A 17,401-nucleotide genomic window follows, 5' to 3' on the forward strand; every position below is an offset into this window, starting at 1 on the left:
TGTTTTATGATTATGTTACCTCATTGTTGTCTATTTACTTGTGTTTCCTCATTGTTGTCTATTTAATTGAGAAAACATGCAGAAGGAACACTGATTGAGCAAAGATCAGTCCAATTTTCCGAGTAAGACATGCATCATCCCAAATGGATTAAAACTAACATAGGGCTCAAATACATTGTAACCGATAATCAAATTGTTCAACTAACATAAGCTCTCCCTTTTCCACATAGATAATGTTTAATCATGAATCTATATACAGGCACATCCTGAGAACCTCCAGTCACACCTAATAATGCTTTCTTAATGATTTGATTCTCACACGCCAGAATCTTTCATTTGATGGGCTTATACGGTTTTAACACAATAGCATGAACTTGAACAAGTCTTAACAGGAAAATTAGTAATATAGACATGAACCATCAAGGAAACAGTGGGTTGGATAAATTATAACTGTTGGATAAAAGTTTGAATAAAACATATAATTGTACTTAATACATGAATGGCCCAAAATAGGCTCGGTTAATGATAAGGTTGACAATTCCTAGTATTTTAGAGGGTATGATATCCCTTTATGTATTCTACTTAGAGTAGAATTAGTATTTTCTATTAAATTATTATTATTTAGTTGCACTTTATTCGAACACAACTCTTGTACTCTTTCTCTATAAATAGGAACTATGAGCTAACTTATTTACATAAATCATTTAGCGTCATTCTTTTGTCAGAAAATAATGGTAATTTATTTTAAGAATAAATTTTATTTTCTAGGAAAAACTCATAATTTCCTATTATTGAGAGAATTAACTTTCAATGAAAATTATTATTTTGTGCACTTGTTTGTTTTGTTTGAACCCACACTCAAAGCAATTCAGGGTTCAAGGATAGCGGAGAAGCTATTCGGTAGAAAGTTTGGATAGACTTAGACCGCTTATATAAAGCACAAGTATAATTTCGGTTAAGGACTTATTGTTATAAATATTATAAACACTCAGTTTTAAGAAAAAATTAAACTTCTATTGTGCCTAGCAACATTGTTTTCTAAACCATTTTTTTCAACAAAAATCTCATTCATCAAGGACAGAAAGGTTGCTAGAGCATTTGTTCTCAAAGGGCATAACCTTAAATTTAAAGTGCCCATGGTGGGTTTTAAATACAGTTTTAAGAATATCTTCTTCCTTAATCTTGATCTGCAATATCCTAACCTTAAGAACATCTTTAAAAATATTTAGCCCCAGCAAATCCATACAGCAAATCCTCAACTATTGGACTAGGAAACTTATTTTTTACTTTCATAGTATTTAGTTGTCTATAATCCACACATAATCTTCAATTTTCATCTTTGTTCTTAACCAATAAACAAGGAGAGGAAAAAGGGCCCTTACTGCTTTGAATGATAGACAAAGACAACATATCTGAAATTTGCCTCCCCAATTGAGTCATCTAGTAATAAGGAAATCTGTAGGGCCTGAGATTTATCGGTTAGGCATCTGGCTTGAGAACAATGGCATGATCATTCCTCCTTACTGGTGGCATCCCTTTTGGCTCTTCAAACACATCAGAGTAATCATTTAACAATTTGTTTAAATCATTACGAATTTTTGTTTCAAGTTCTTCTAAAGTAAGCATTTACATCTTCCGTCATATATGGATCTTTTTCTGCTATTTTCTGCAACTTCTCCCCAGAGATGGTCTTCAATCCAGGATTCTTTTGGCCCCCTTTTAAGGTTATATTCTGCCATTTCCACTGGAAACTAACAGTCACAGCATTGAAATCCATAACCACTGGACTAAATTGCCTCATCCAATCAACCCCAAGTACCATATCACTCCCTCCTAGAGAAAGTACTCTGAAATAATGTTCAAAGGTTGTCCTTGCATGTACTAGTTCAATTGCTTGCATTTTGTTGTGCTAAATGGCTCCCCACCATTGGCCACTGTTATTGTCAAGGGATGAGTTCGTACTAATTCAACTCCTTCCTTGGCCCACTTGGGGGTAACAAAGTTGTGAGTGTTTCCACTATCAATTAAGACATTGATAGGCCTCCCTTTAATAAGTCCTTAATATTCTGAGTGTACTGTGTCCAACACTCCCTATCAAGGCATTAATAGATATCTCCAATGTTCCATCATTTCTTTTTCTTCAGTTGCAACCTCCTTTTCCTCTATTATTTCTTCTTCCATGGAATTAAAATATTTAACCTTGCATTGATGGCCAGGAGTAAACTTTTCTCCATACCTAAAACTGAGGTCATTGGCTCTTCTATAATCCAAAAAAGCTTTTCCGTTTTGTGAACTGCCTTGGTTTGATTTCTAAGGTCGGGACAAGTCCTTTGAGGAAAGGTTAGGGTGAGGGTTTGGTTGAATTTGGTAATCAATCTGTACTGACATTTCATGCAATTTAGCTTGCCTGGCAGCAGTACCAGCACTAGCTAAAGAAGAAGGCTTATTGACCTTAGCCCTGTGTTTAATATCTTCCTTCAATCTACCGATGAAGCTGGATACAATGTAATTTTCTTCCAGGTGAGGGTTATACTGAAGCATAAATGACCTTAATTCTTAGAACTTCTCCTGGTAATATTCTACAATACTCTGTTGAACTAACTTGTTGAATTCCTCAACTACATCTGCACAGGTCCTATCACAAAATCTCTGACAAAGATCTACAACAAATTCAGGCCAAGTGGTTCGATGCTTTTGCAAAATATAGCCATCATACCAAGTCTCTGCCTTTCCCACCAAATACATGGAAGCAATATCAACCTTCTGATCCTCAGCTACAGAAAACATTGAGAAATATCTTTGACATTTCTTGACCCACCCCAAGGTTATTAGCAGTAGCAGTAGCAGAAGTTTCAGGTAATGGAGGTTCAGATGAACTGTCAAGTTTAACCAAGTCTTGTATTTTTTTTGGTATCTTCTTTTCAGGATTTGAGTTCATATTGGGAATTTAGTTTGGTTCCCCAAGTTGGAAGGTATATCTTTCATGCTCATCTATAACAATGACTTGTACTGTTTTTTTTTTTTTTTATCTGCTTTTGATTAGGTATTAGTAGCTACTTGATTCATGTTCTTTCTTTGTGTTTCAGGTGTATTGGAGGAGGATTCTTCACCCTTTTTGGTCAATGACTCCAATATTCTACTAATATATCTCTGTGTTTCTACAAATGTGGCATCGATACTACTTTTTTGCTCTTCCAACCACTTAGGAATTTTGGTTTCATCTTGCAGGCTTTCTAATTGTTCCTGCACCATTGTATTTGCTCATGCAACTGTGTGAATCTAGTGCCTTCGGCTCCCACCATAGTGTTCACCTTTTTTTTGCTTTCCTAACTCGACTAGTGAATCTTTGTAGGCTCTGGTTGTCATAACCTTGGCAGTGACAATGAATTTTATAAAAGAAATGGAGAAGAAGAAGAAGCAGAAGAAGAAGTTTGATAATTTCATTCATAAGGAAGATTAATCATAACATACGTACTAACATTTCTTTGTTAGTACCTCATGATGGTGCCATGTGTGACTTGTTGTGGTCGGATCCAGAAGATGTCGTCGATGGTTGGGCTTTGAGTCTGCGTGGTGCAGAATTCCTCTTCGGTAGCACCAACATTTCTTTGTTCAACCACACCAACAACATCGACTATATATGTCGTGCCCATCAGTTGGTCATGGAAAGGTACAAATAGATGTTGAATAACCAAATAGTCACCATCTGGTCAGCTCCCAATTACCGCTACAGGTAAATGATATTTTTGTCTTTCCTTGTGCCAATTGGTGGTTGGTTGGTTCATGGTGGTGATGATGCAAATATGGTAACGGTGCTGCAATTTTGGAGGTGGATGAGAATCTCAACAAGCAATTTCGGGTGTTTAAAGCAGCACAACATGAGGAAATGTGTTACAATATGAAGTTTGGTCTACGTTTTAGTGGTATCACATATGGTTCAAGATGTGTGAAAATTCACCACATAAATGCACGTGCCGAATCAAGTAATAAAGTGATAAGAAGATGTCGTTCCCAAGCAGACCAAATTATAAGTTGCTAAGTACCAAATTATAAAAATTACTAAGTTTCTCAATCAATTTTATGGTCTTGGAACTCTAACTTCACCTATTTTCGTTAATCAATTATCTCTTATTCAATTGTTCAATCTATGTAATTACTAACCTAAGATTCAATGGCATTAACTAGACTCTTCGAGTATGTAGCTCAGTTAATCCCCCTTCCCCACTAACTATATTCCTATGCTAGGCAAGTTGGGCTAAGTCACTACGAACAAACCTATTGGGTTGATTAGGGTATCAGGTATAATCCTATCCTACTAAAGTCAATCCAAATCTATTTAGTCTATATCTAAACTTTAATTTTCTCTTTCAAGTCAAATCAAAATTATCAAATTAATGCAACTTGGTGATCAGGTAAGTAAATTAAATAAGCACAGAACTGAATAAATAATAAACAAAAATCAAAACAATTAAAGAGAAAATAAATTAATTAACTAAAAATAAGATCTATCATTATTCCAAGAAAATTAAGTTTAGTTCATGTTGATTAGAGAAAATCACACACACACACAAAAAAAAAAAAATTCACAACGAACTTGCATCGATAAAAAGTAAAAAGCAATAATCTAGAGAGAAGAATAATTATCGAATTGATATTGAGCGCTCTGAATCTCTTTTTCTTCTCATCTTTGCAAACTTGAAGTTCCCCTTAGTGTGAGAGAATTGTTTCTTAGCCTCCAAGTTTATTCTCTTACTCTTTTCCCCTGAATCATGTCACCTATTATTTCCAGAGTTTTAATCGTTCCACTCCACTCAATTTGGTGGAGTGGATTCTATTTGAAAATTCTAAATTAAAGATTATGTTCCACCGCACTGAAATCCAGTGGAGCGGAAGACTTCTCTTTACTACTTTTTTACTCTATGCTCCAAGCCTTCCGTTCTCCATTCGAAACCTACAAGGTAGAAAGGGAAATAGCAAGTAAATTCGAAATAACTCTAAAAATGATAAAAAAAATAAAATAAAACATAATTAATTCGAAAAACTATAAAATGCACTAAAAAATAACTTAAGTGCTAAAATTACCTCCTAAAACATTATAAAACTATACTACAACTCTAAATATGAGAGTTATCACTTCACTATATTTTTAAAATTTTTAATTTCCAAATATTTTATATTTTAAATTACTTTTACGTGGCATATAGACAAATAGTGATATATCAGTATAAACTACATGTGGTGATACACGGGTTGCTATCTGTAATCATTAAAAATCAATATTTTAGTTAACATTTCCATTAAACAAAAGATTTGACTCCTTTTAAAAGGCTAATGGTCAAAATTAACTAAAAAATAATAGGAGCAAAATTGACAAAATATGTAAATGTTTAGAGTTAAATTAACAAAAAAAAATAGATTTATCATTTAAACCAATTAACTTGAAATTAAATCTAATTAAGTCGAATTTGATTATTAAGTATAAAATATTTGAATCTAAATTTGGAATGACCTAAACCGAAAATGATTTGAAACTAAAATCATTCGAATATTAGATAACTCGTCTCTAAAAACTCGTATGATCTAAACTTAAATTGATGAAAACTTGAATGAGCTAAATTGATGAGTAGAAAGGCATACATTAGATCCAAGTTGATTTGACGATTAATGTCAAAGATTAAAGAAAAATAAGTTATTTGAATTATGGTTTGTAGATTCGTGACGTCGAAAGCTGTTTCATGAAAAAACTGAACTATAAAACAGAAGGGAAAAGAAAACTTTCGATTGGTGCAGACAATGCAAACAGGGAAAGGTATATAACACCAATTTTAACAGCCAAGTAACTTAAATGAAAACTTTTGAAAAGTTTAGTGACAAAATCGTAACTTTCTTTAGTTAAGTGACTAAAACGAAAACTTACATATAGTTTAATAACTAATGGTGTAGTTTACCCTTTTTGTAATTGTTTCTATACTTTTAAAAGTAAGGACCAAATCGACACAACTTTAAATAATGAGGGCTAAAAGTGTTATTTTATATTTTTTATAACAATCAAATCAACCATTTTAACGGCAAAACAGAAGGACCAATATTTTCAAATAAAAAAAATAACAACTAACTGTCTTAAAATTAAAGTATAGAGGACTAAAACCAGAATTAAACCTATAATATTGGGCTTTTGATTGGCAGGCATGTGGGCTACGATTAAAAGAAAACAAAAAAAAAGAGAACTCATTTAATCAAAGCCCAAAACTGAAAGGACAGTTTTGTGGTTATTCATCTTCTTGGTTGCCTGATATTAGTTATCGCCATCTCTGCTTCCTTCCAGGCTCCATCCAGCGTCTATTGAGGCTTCACTCCTTTTTAAAGGGACAAATATTCAGTGTACCCAAACTGAGCTTTATCTCTTTTGAAGGACGAATTATCCTTCCAAATCCAATTCAGGTCAGCTCTGTCTTTGATTGCTTCTATATTTCTTGGTTTTCAATTCGAATGATTTGGGATTCATTTATATGTATTGATGTTTCAATTTTTGTCTTTAATTTCGTGTCTATGCAAGATTTTTTCTTTTGGGTATTGAAGGTTTTATTGCTATGTCTAGTTAATCCTTGAATTATGTTGTTTGGAGATGAATTTAGTCAAATTAACATAATTGATGCCATTAACACGATTCTTTTAGATTTAATAGTGTTTTTTGTTACCAGATTAGTTAGAGGCATGTTGAAAAAATAAAACATGAGGTGTGTTGACATGAATCGGCTAGATAAGTCTTTGAAGTGTTGGCTGTCGACCGGACCCTCGAACAGTGGAGGTGTTTTGCTAAGTGGTAGGCCAAAAATGCTAAAAACATTAGGCGCTGCAGTCAAACTCTGTAAACCCCTTTGGGTTTTCCTTGGATTAGGGAGACAAAACACGGGTCTAAAACCGAGCATAGACACCCGGGCACAATACCTCCATTGTTTGAGGTTCCGATCAGCTGCTCAGTGGATGATACTTCAAGACTTCTCCTGAAAGAGAGCCAACCGTTCAACAAGCTGCAATATATATGAATTATACTAATTAATTTTAACAAAATATGATAAACTTTTATTATAGTTATGGAAGTTAAAATAAATTATGAGTTATTTTAAAAAACAAAAGAAAGATAGAAAGAAAAGCAAATGGTAAAGTCATTATTCTTATAATAAGCATTCTTTTTAGATGATGGACATAATAATCTCAAACTAGTTTATCTATATAACCACTGTTTTAGTACTGTTGAGAGAAAATCATACACCAAAAAGGAAATGATTACATGATATATTACCTTTTCAATTATTTTTAGAAAATAATCATATATATATTTGTTCTAGATAAAATGATAAATTTCTATTGATGAATATATAATGGCATTTCAAAGGAATGAAGACAGAACGAAGGGGTATATCTTACTAATTTTACCCATTTTAATGTAATTTAGAAATTGAATTTATATCTATTTGTATTTGAGAAATGAACAAGGTTATTACTTTACCTATTTGTTCTTGTGGTAAGCATGAGATTCTAAAAAAAAAAAAAGAACCTCAAATTCATTAGACCAAAATTTTTGAAGAAAAAAATTAAGACACCCAAACTCCAAAGAATGTCTTTTTATAACTGATGATGTTTTTTTTATGAATGTTTTACTTGCTACATGGAGTACTATCATGATCTTACAACAATGGGTGAAATGATCCAAAACATAACAAAAGATCACAAGTTTTTGTTAAAAATAACAAAATAATTAAAAAAAAAAACCAATTTTATCTATTTTTAATTGGTTTTTTCGATTCAACTTATATATTTAAACCGCCGGACAAATCGATTCTTGGTTGAAGCTATCGATTTGATCTTGTATAATCATGCTTAGAGGTATGGTCTTATGATTGATTTATAACTGATGATGTTTTTTTTTTTTTTTTATGAATGTCTTACTTTCTACTTCGATCATAACTTGAGCTTACTGTAATTTCTTGGGTTAATTTAATTTTTTGTCTCATGAATTTGGTAACTAAGTTCACTTTGGTAGCTGCATTTTTTTTTTGTCCATTTTGACGTATAACATGGCAACCAAGTCAATTTTGGTCTTTGAACTTGAATTCCATTAAAATTTGATTGTGACGCTCTAAGATTATACCACATCATCCAAGTTCAAAAACCAAAATTGACCTAATTGCTAATTTAAATTAAGGGAATATATATATATTAACCATTAATTCTTCTTATTCAGGCTTCAACTAGCTTGTGGTGTAATAACAGAGATTATTAAAGGCGAAACTTTGGCTGATAAGGTAGTTCGATCCCTCTCATCTCATCTGCCTGCGCTTTAAATCATTAAAAAATGGCTTCATATTCCAAATTTCCAATATGTTTCCATTTATCAAAGCCCTTCCTTTCCCTTTCTAAGCCCTCTAAATTTTCATTCTTTCACAACACATCCATCTCTTTCCAAAATATCCCTACTAAATCCCCACCTCCACTTCAGTCATCTTCCTCCAGTTCCACCCAGCTTCAGCCCATAGAAGAACTCCCTCCAAAGCTCCAGGAAATAATCAAGCTTTTCCAATCTGTTGAAGAACCCAAAGCCAAGTACGAGCAGCTGATGTTTTATGGCAAAAACTTGAATCCACTCGATACACAGTTCAAAACTAAGGAGAACAAAGTTGAGGGCTGTGTTTCTCAGGTTTGGGTGAGGGCTTATCTCGATAAAGATACGAATGTCGTTTACCAAGCTGATTCTGATTCTGTTTTAACTAAAGGACTCGCTGCTTTGCTTGTTAATGGATTGTCTGGAAGGCCTGTCCAAGAAGTTTTGAGGGTTTCTCCTGATTTTGCAGTGCTCCTTGGGCTGCAACAGAGCTTGACACCTTCAAGGAATAATGGGTTCTTGAACATGTTGAAGTTGATGCAAAGGAAAGCACTTGAACTGCTTATTGAAGCTGAAAAAGGTAGTGAGTCTTCAGGTAATGGTCAGATTGTGAATGATAACAGTGAAAACACAAGTTTAGATTCAAAAGTTGATGAGAATTCAGGTGTTGTATCTAGTTCTCAAAATGGTAGTGAAGAAAGGTCAAGTGGATTGGGAAGTAGAGGGATGAGGATCAAAGAGAAGCTAGAGAGGGAGCTTAGTCCTATTGAGTTAGAAGTAGAGGATGTTTCTTATCAACATGCTGGACATGCTGGTGTGAGGGGCAGTGATGGGGAAACACATTTTAATCTCAGAATTGTGTCCAAAGAATTTGAAGGGAAGAGCTTGGTTAAAAGGCATAGGTTAGTTTATAGTTTGTTGGATGGGGAGTTGCAAAGTGGATTGCACGCCTTGTCTATAGTGGCAAAAACACCGTCTGAAGTTGAAGCAAAATGAAGGTATGTTCGTTTCTCATGCCTAATGAAAAATATAGTTTTTTTTTTTTTTTTAATAAATTTTCATATGCTTTACTTTTTTGGCGTCCTAAAGCTTCTTAATTGAGAAATGAGATGATTGTTCCTTGGATTTTTTATGAATAACTGCCTATATGGCTGTTCTGTTTGGATAACCTTTCGAATTATTCGATACTGAGGGTTTTCAGTCATGTTCTTAGTTTCCTTGGTTGGAATTTCATATAAAAGTTTCAGGAATTTGATTTGAAGTAAATGTGCAACTGTGAGTTGTGTGGGACTTCATGGTTTAATCCTACATGAGAGACTGTCACTAACATGGATATGATAAGTAATGGTTAAAATATGCCATAAGTCCTTTTACTCTTCACAAATTTGGGATTTGGTCCTTGTACTTTTATTTATAGGAACTAAGTCCCTCTACTTTTCATATTTCAAAATTCAAGTCCAATTGTTAATACTGTTAATTTTTTTTTGTAAAATTTGCTAGTGTGACATTTTGAATAAAAAGTACTTGGTAGTAATATAACTAAAAAAATGTTGTAATAAACTTGAATTTAACAAAATAATTTTAACAGTGTTAATAGTTGGACTTGAATTTTGAAATCTAAAAAGTATAGGGATAAATTCTTAGAAAGAAAAGTATAGGGACTAAATTCTAAATTGACAAAGATTACAAGGACTTATGGCATATTTTAACCATAAGTAATACGCATTCATTCCCTCTGTTTAACTCTTTGAACATTCATACCATGTTAACAAAAAAAGATCATGATATTCTGTTCTATTAATATGTTAAAACATGGTTGTTCACTTGTTCTCTCATTAAATTTAACGCTATTTAAACATAATCAAGTTGAAGGAAAATGAAGAGCTGTCATGGCAAGTGAAAAATATGGTCTTTTTTAATATATTTGATATGTTTTACTGTGTAGGGTTTAGAAGGTGCTTAATTGAGACATGGGATTCTTGTTAGTCGGTTGTTTGAATAACTTCAAAAAAAAAAAAAAATTATCAATCATGTTCATGGTTTTTCATATAGAAGCTCAGGCCTATGATTTGAAGTAAATGTGCAGCTGTGAGTTGTGTGCACTTCAAGGCCTAATACTGCATGAGGAACTCTAACTAACATGTATATGATAAATAATACATCTCTTTGTTTATCCTTTCCCTCTATTTTGCTCTTTGTACATTCATGGCATTCTGTTCTATCAAATATGTAAATGAGTGTTCATTATGGTTTATCATTAAATTTCATTGTTAAGGCTGTTGAAACATAATTGGTCATTTATATTGGTGTTACATACTCATCCATTCTTTCTTCTCTTTGCTAGCAATTTTTATATCAAAGTATGGCATGTGAGCTAAATATTTGACTATTACTCTAATTTCGGTAAAAGTACCATGGAAGTCCCTATACTAGGAGTTAGATAGCACGTTGCCCCCTGTATTAAAAGAGTGGGCAAATTGATCCCTGTAAATTGGTTCTTTCTGTTAAAAACTTAAGTAGCTGACGGAATAACCAAAGAGTTACACATGACATGCCACGTTTAACTCATGTTGACATATAGGAATCAGTTTTTAACAATAGGAATAGATGAAGTTTTTAATAGAAAGATCAGTGTACTCTTTGATCTAATGTGCATGGATTAATTGTCCCTTTTTTTAGTAAAGGAGGCCAAATGGAATCTAATTCTTAATACAAGGGCCTTCATGGTACTTTTACCCTCCAATTTCTATAATATAGATTATGATTGTAAGTTTATGATGTAAAGTAGGGCATTCTTGGTTGTATTGAGAGTTAGATTAGGGGAACTAAAACAATCAGAATGTCTTGGATAAGAGATCAGTGTGGTGGAAATTGATGCAATGTGTTTATGGCATACTATCAATGTCCCAATGGATGATCCACATCTTGCACTTGATCCTTAAATTTTTTTCACTATATGGTTATGTGTGGGTACTTATTGCTTAGTTCATCGTATCTTTTATGTAAAATGATTAGCTTTGGCAAATTTTGAGAGCTGGCGATTACAATGGTGTATAATATTATTGCTTTAACTTGCAGGGATGTGTTTGTCATTGTTGTGTGACTCCAAAGCCTTGCTTGTTAATCATGATAAATTAAGTGAAGATTATGTCTTGAGCCTTGTGGTAGACAGTTTATGAGTGAACATTGAGGGACTGCAAAGTGTCTTGTAGGTAAAGAAAGAAAACCCATTATGTTAAATCGCATTTAGCATTCATCTTTTCACTCTATTGTAAAAGTTATGTTGCTCCCACTTGTTACTATTTCTACCCTTGATTTTTCCTCACCATTAAATCAGAGGTTAAGACATACTTAAGCTCTCGAACTTCCGTCCTCCTGGTTATTGCAATGGTGTATTCATGTCTACAACTCGAGTTTAAGTAACTTAGATAGATCAAAAGCCCTTTTTGAACCTACATGACCTTATTTTCTGGTTGATTGTTTTTGTGAATTAGTACAGTTCAAGATTATCCTTAGAGGATTGATTTTGAGCCAAGTTGAAGATCGATTTGGAAGAGTGGTTAAAGTTTGCATTATGTATTTAGGAAGGATTTTGAATTAATCTAAAGCAAAACCGATATGACCAAACCGTAATTCAGTTCAATACAACTACTAAGCACGTAGTGTTTGACAGACAAACATTTTATTAAGGAGAAACTTGAAAGCATACCGATTTGGACTCCCTGCCTTTTAGAAGCTTCTAATGACCAATTAGTTTGATTTGAATTATTATAAAAATAGTTACATATATTCTTTCTTTTTTTTAAAATATATATATATATCCATTTAATCCTTATTAATATGATATAATAACTAATATTTTCATTTAAAAAAATCAAAATGATTACTAACTTTATAAATAAATTTTCATTTTTATCATCTGAATATAAAAAAAAATTATAAAATGATTATTGATCTTATATAATGTGATTAAATCTAAAACTAATGAATTGTAATATCATCACATTTAAGCTCACTTTAATATGGTTAAAGGTAAATGATAATTAAGTCTAGGAGGTGTCTGAATAGTAAGCTTGCCATCATTTGTGGACTCATTCTACATAGAAAAGACTATTTGGACAACGGATGGCTTGATTTTTATTAGAAATGTGAAATCGTTGGGTCACTAAATATCACGTGGGCTCAATTATTTTATTCCATCGAAGTTAAAATGAAGGGTAGGATTTATCCTGTCATAAACATTTTCGTCCCATTAAAGACATCCTTCCTACGCACTCTATAATAATGACTATATGGCAAGTTCGACGTATTAACACCATATTACATGGGACCTCGACTTATAAATATCCTCAAGAACAATGATGAGAGAATCAACTCTTGAAAATACTAAGCTTACATTCTACCAATACTCTTCAAAGTTCTTATCTTTAGCATTCTCTCCACCCTTATTCTCTTTAGCCTTCAGCTCTCTCCTTGACTAGTTGAATCGATTTCTATAGCATTCACCACTTTTTTCTTTGTACTCCTTCCTTATTGCATTGTTCTATCAATAATTGGTTGGGAGAGCGTGGACGACATAACTTTTCAATCTTAAAGTGCTACCCCTGCTAATCTAACCAATTAGACCAAAGACTCAATCAATTAAGCTAACCCCTCTGCTCCACAAAGCACTCCCATCCTACTAGTCTCGAGCATTTCCATTGACTTAAATCCTGCACAAACCCTTTTTTCTCCCTCCTCTCAGTATCTCATTTACAGTATGCGAGCGTCATCCTTCCCACCTTATAATAGTTGGTACAGGCTTTGAAAAAGCTGCACCAACAAGAGTTATTCCTCTAGTCACTACTACTCTATCAACAACTGTAACATATCAATCACAACCTAATGTGACTCCTCCTAAGCCATTTGACCATATAGCCACTACCTATAAAAAGTCGTAACATGCCTCACAACCACATCTCCTCTATCGACTACGATTCCCATCCCATTAGACCAAAGGTTCCATCAACAAGCATCAAGTCCTCAGCCTCATGATTCATAGACTTAAGAGAAATTGCAACATTTGGAAGAGCAATTTTCTTAGCAAGAACATCGCTTCAAGGAGTAGAAAAAATAACGTATCCTTGACCAAATGAATGCCAATAATGAACAACTCATTGTCGAACTTAGGGCAACATAAGAGGTTTCCAGGCTAGACAATCTGGCTCGATAAGAAGATAAGGCTTAGTTTGCCCTCCGCGGAGAACGAAAGTGTAATAACCTAGAAAACATCTGAAGAAATAATGTTGACCTCTCGACTATATCCCAAAACTTCCAGAGCAAAATCTCTATAGAAGAACAACTCAAGACCTTCAGGGTAGAGCTAATGCAAAAAAGTCAAAAGAGTGAAAACAGACAAATCTGTCTAGAACTACTCCAATGAGCTATTAGCACTCGAAGTTTTGAAAAAACACATCTCCAACTCCTTCAAGCTCCTAAAGTTGTTCTATAATAGATTAGGGGATTCAGAAGACCATTTGGCCCAATATAATAACCATATAAACATATTAATAGTCACTAATTATTTTTTTTAAAATTTTTTAAAGGGTAAACTACTAAAATAGTCAATTTTGTTTGCATCAGGTTACATTTTAATCACTTATGTTTGAAATGTTACATTTTAGTTACTTACGATATTGTTTTGTTACGAAATGGTCACTTTGTTGTTAAGATCTGTTACCTCCCAAATGACTATCTGACGAGACAGTTAAATCATAATATCTGTCATTAAAATGTTATCGTTTTAGTCACTTTATCGGTTTGACCATGTCCTTTTTTGTTTGTTACAATACAGAAAAACAAGAAAATTTTTTGAAAAAAAAATTATATCTGAACCCAAAATTCATATAAAGAACAAAAAAATTTATTATTTACTGTAACCCATGCCTAGACTCTCCATTGAATCGATCTTTTGTTCTTCCATTTTGAATAAAAAATTCAATTGATTGATAGAACACTCAATTTGATTTCTATTATTTCGATTCAACAAAGACGACTATGAAAATAGATATTTTTTTAGTCAAAATAGAAATGAAAACTAAAAGGAAAAAGAGACCAAGGGTTTCTTTTCCAATTCAAGGATTAATCTGATGCACTCGTTTTGGTTATTTCGAAAAATCAAATTAATATTTTCCTTTAATTAATTTAGAAAATTTAATTAATTAAATTTATTTAATTAAAAAATCAATTAATTTACTTGGCTTGACATTCACGTTGGCATTTAAAACATATTTTAATTGTTACACTGAATTGTCATTTGAAAGGTAACAAATCTTAACAACAAAATGACCATTTCGTAGCAAGACGATAACATAAGTGATTAAATATAACATTTCAAATATAAATAATTATTTTAATTTTAAAAAATATTTAGTCAATTTTTAGATTTTCTTTTGAAATTTTAAATTTTTAATTGATTGATGGAGTACTGAATGTGATTTTTATTATTTTGATTCAACAAAGATAGCTTTGATATTGAATGAATTTTTTTTTAGAAATTTTAGATTTTTCAACTTTTCAGGCAAAATTATATTTAAATTTCTTTTATAAATTTATAAATTTTGATATTTTTATAAGAAAGGATATAAAATGTAGTATATATACTTATTTTTATTAAAAATAATAAATTTTCTTGGTTTCTTTTCCCATTAAAAACATCGAAGAACCATAAATAATCATTTCTTCATAATAATACATTCAGATAATTGGGGATAAAAATGTATATTTACTCAATTCCCGCCGATGAAACAAAACATTTGTGTACAAACATCAATTGCAAAAAAAGGGGGGAATAATCCCTAATTTTCTTCTTTTTTTTTTGGTCTACCAGCACTGATCGGTTTCCCATCTTCGGATCGGGTACACCCGAGTCCTAATCCGTCTCGCACGTACCCCCAACGACATATCGTACACGGCTCTGGCCGTCGGATCCGACAATGTCGCGTAAGCGTTACGAATCTCGATGAAATCGCGGCCGTCCGATGAGGATCTGTTGGCGTCGGGATGGTAAACCTTGGCCAGGCTTCGATACGCCGTCTTGATCTCGTTCAACGACGCCGTTCTCTCCACCCTCAGTATCTCGTACAAACTCCCCGCCAGAGCCACCGCCACGCTATTGCTTTCAGTAGCGGTGGCCGACTTGAAAGACGCCGCTCGTGCCGAAGTCCTCAGGGAGGATGAAGTCTTGTTGGGGGAGAAAGCGTGGATGGATTTAGGGAGGAAAGGGGAAGGGAGGGTTGCATACATTGGGGAAAGAAGGGATGAGTGCATCAAGAATTAGATAGGTCACAGGTGAATGAATCTTGTACTTATAAGGGTCAAAAGCTAGAAGATGTGGGTGCCGATATTTAAGAGAGAGAAATTCTGAAAAATAAATATCAAAATATATTTATAAAAAAAACAGTGTGGTGTGTTTTGTCTGCTGCTGGTTTCTTCCATTTGATTCCGACATTATTGCAGGTATTGTCTTAACTCTTAATTTTCTGATTTGTTTTTTTTACTTATAAGCCTTCTAGAAGATAACTTGTTTCTGAGCCATTTTTTCCGGCTCAGCTCCACTTGTCTTATTCCATTTTTGCCCCGGAATTTGGAAAATAGATTCATTTTGGTACTTACCTCTAATAATATCTGTTTTTTTTATATAATGTCTAAAACCACCCGTAGCCCTTCTCAATCAATAAATAGGAGGATAAAGCGCTTCAACGCGCTCGAATTTATGTCTTCCTGTATTGATAATAACACTCATACCAATCGAACTAAGACTCAACCGGCAACATTTTTCTTAAAAACAACAAAAAATTCGAAAATTACAAGTTGGATACTTATGATATTAAGCATGCACTTATCGTTTTCATACTTCTTCACCACTAAAATCATAAGGGTAATTGATTGCCATAAATCCTAGTGGTCATGCTTATATCAAAGTGGAAATTAGTGTTTGATAATGACAAATGTATAATAATATCAATCTTAGAAAAAAAATTGAATCGAAAATCAAATTAAAATGAATATACCAAACCGAATTTAATAAAAAATTTAACTAAAATGAAAATAAATCTTTGTTATTCGATTTTTTTATTTTTTTCATTTTAGTTAAAATCAAAGATTTAAAGGACATTTGGTTTATTTCAAAAGTCAAGTCCAACTGCTAATAGCTTTTTATTTTTTTTTCTTATGTTCATGTTCAATATACCGCTTTTTTAGTTATGAATTTTTTATTTCAAAATGTTACACAGATAAGTTTAACAAAAAAAGTAACAACGTTAATAATTGGACTTGAAATTTAAAATTTTAAAAATAGAAAGATTAAATTCTGAAAAAAAAGAGTAAGAGCTAGATTCTAAATTTTCAAGAGTATAGAGACTTATGATATATTTTAATTCAAAAATTAAATTATTTTTAAAATTTGGATTTTGATTTTCGATATTGAAAAAGCAATAAAATATTTTAATTCATATTTATATTTTCGTATGATAAAATGTTAAGTAAAATATTGAATAATTATTTGCTTGAATCTGGAAGCATGATTTCTTCAAACCAACAGGCGCGCGGCTAAAGCTAGTCAAGCTTGATGTGGAGCCGAGCCGAGGAAAAGCTAAAAAAATTCTCTTTCTTTTTTCATTTTATTAAAATAAATTCAAAATATTTATAAAAATTAAAAAATCAACAATAAAATATATATAAAAACTTTTGAAAATATTAAAATCAAAATTTTTACATCCATTTTAACAATATTCGAGACCAATTTAATAAAAGTTATAATTTGAGGATATCTGGTGTAAGTAGTTCTATATTTTTTTTGAACAATTTTATGATAAGTTTTGATCATATCTGATCTTTTTGACACAGTGTCTAGACTACCTATAATCCCTCTTAACCCATAAATAAGAAAATAATATATTTCAACACACTCAAACTTAAATTCTCTTATATTAATAATAATATCAATATCAACCAAACTAATATTCAATCGATTTTTAT

General features: G+C 32.4%; 2 protein-coding genes and 1 long non-coding RNA gene across 5 annotated transcripts; 2 read left to right on the forward strand and 1 right to left on the reverse strand.

The window, feature by feature from the left end:
• Positions 1-1,911: 1,911 nt before the first annotated feature.
• On the forward strand, positions 1,912-4,121 carry LOC108489084 (uncharacterized). Its single transcript, XR_001871897.2, has 4 exons — positions 1,912-2,520; positions 2,633-2,824; positions 2,926-2,972; positions 3,087-4,121. It is a non-coding gene; the product is annotated as an uncharacterized LOC108489084 (long non-coding RNA).
• A 2,115-nt stretch (positions 4,122-6,236) lies between these two features.
• On the forward strand, positions 6,237-11,838 carry LOC108489082 (sufE-like protein 1, chloroplastic/mitochondrial). 3 transcript variants are annotated; one of them, XR_008283038.1, is made up of 4 exons: positions 6,237-6,441; positions 8,246-8,306; positions 8,853-9,381; positions 11,462-11,838. XR_008283038.1 is itself a non-coding variant. In XM_017793355.2 (3 exons), exon 2 carries the CDS (start codon positions 8,357-8,359, stop codon positions 9,377-9,379), a length of 1,023 nt encoding a protein of 340 aa, XP_017648844.1. In that variant the 5' UTR covers positions 6,237-6,441; positions 8,246-8,356; the 3' UTR covers positions 9,380-9,381; positions 11,462-11,838. The 3 variants fall into 3 exon arrangements, 2 of the variants coding, with proteins under 2 accessions (XP_017648844.1, XP_017648846.1); XM_017793355.2 differs by having other exon boundaries at positions 8,246-9,381; XM_017793357.2 differs by lacking the exon at positions 11,462-11,838 and adding an exon at positions 10,329-10,762 and having other exon boundaries at positions 8,246-9,381.
• Positions 11,839-15,099: 3,261 nt separating this feature from the next.
• Positions 15,100-15,775, reverse strand: LOC108488533 (chaperone protein dnaJ 11, chloroplastic). Its single transcript, XM_017792812.2, has one exon. The coding sequence runs from the start codon at positions 15,689-15,691 to the stop codon at positions 15,245-15,247; it is 447 nt and encodes a 148-aa protein (XP_017648301.1). The 5' UTR covers positions 15,692-15,775; the 3' UTR covers positions 15,100-15,244.
• Between the last annotated feature and the right edge of the window lie 1,626 nt (positions 15,776-17,401).

The sequence above is a fragment of the Gossypium arboreum genome, chromosome 5, assembly GCF_025698485.1.
Source record: "Gossypium arboreum isolate Shixiya-1 chromosome 5, ASM2569848v2, whole genome shotgun sequence".
In the NCBI taxonomy this organism is placed as follows: Eukaryota; Viridiplantae; Streptophyta; class Magnoliopsida; order Malvales; family Malvaceae; genus Gossypium; species Gossypium arboreum.

Coding starts and splice junctions, on each gene's coding strand:
- LOC108489082 (XM_017793355.2), top strand. CDS start 8,357: ATGGCTTCATATTCCAAATTTCCAATATGTTTCCATTTATCAAAGCCC.
- LOC108488533 (XM_017792812.2), bottom strand. CDS start 15,691: ATGCACTCATCCCTTCTTTCCCCAATGTATGCAACCCTCCCTTCCCCT.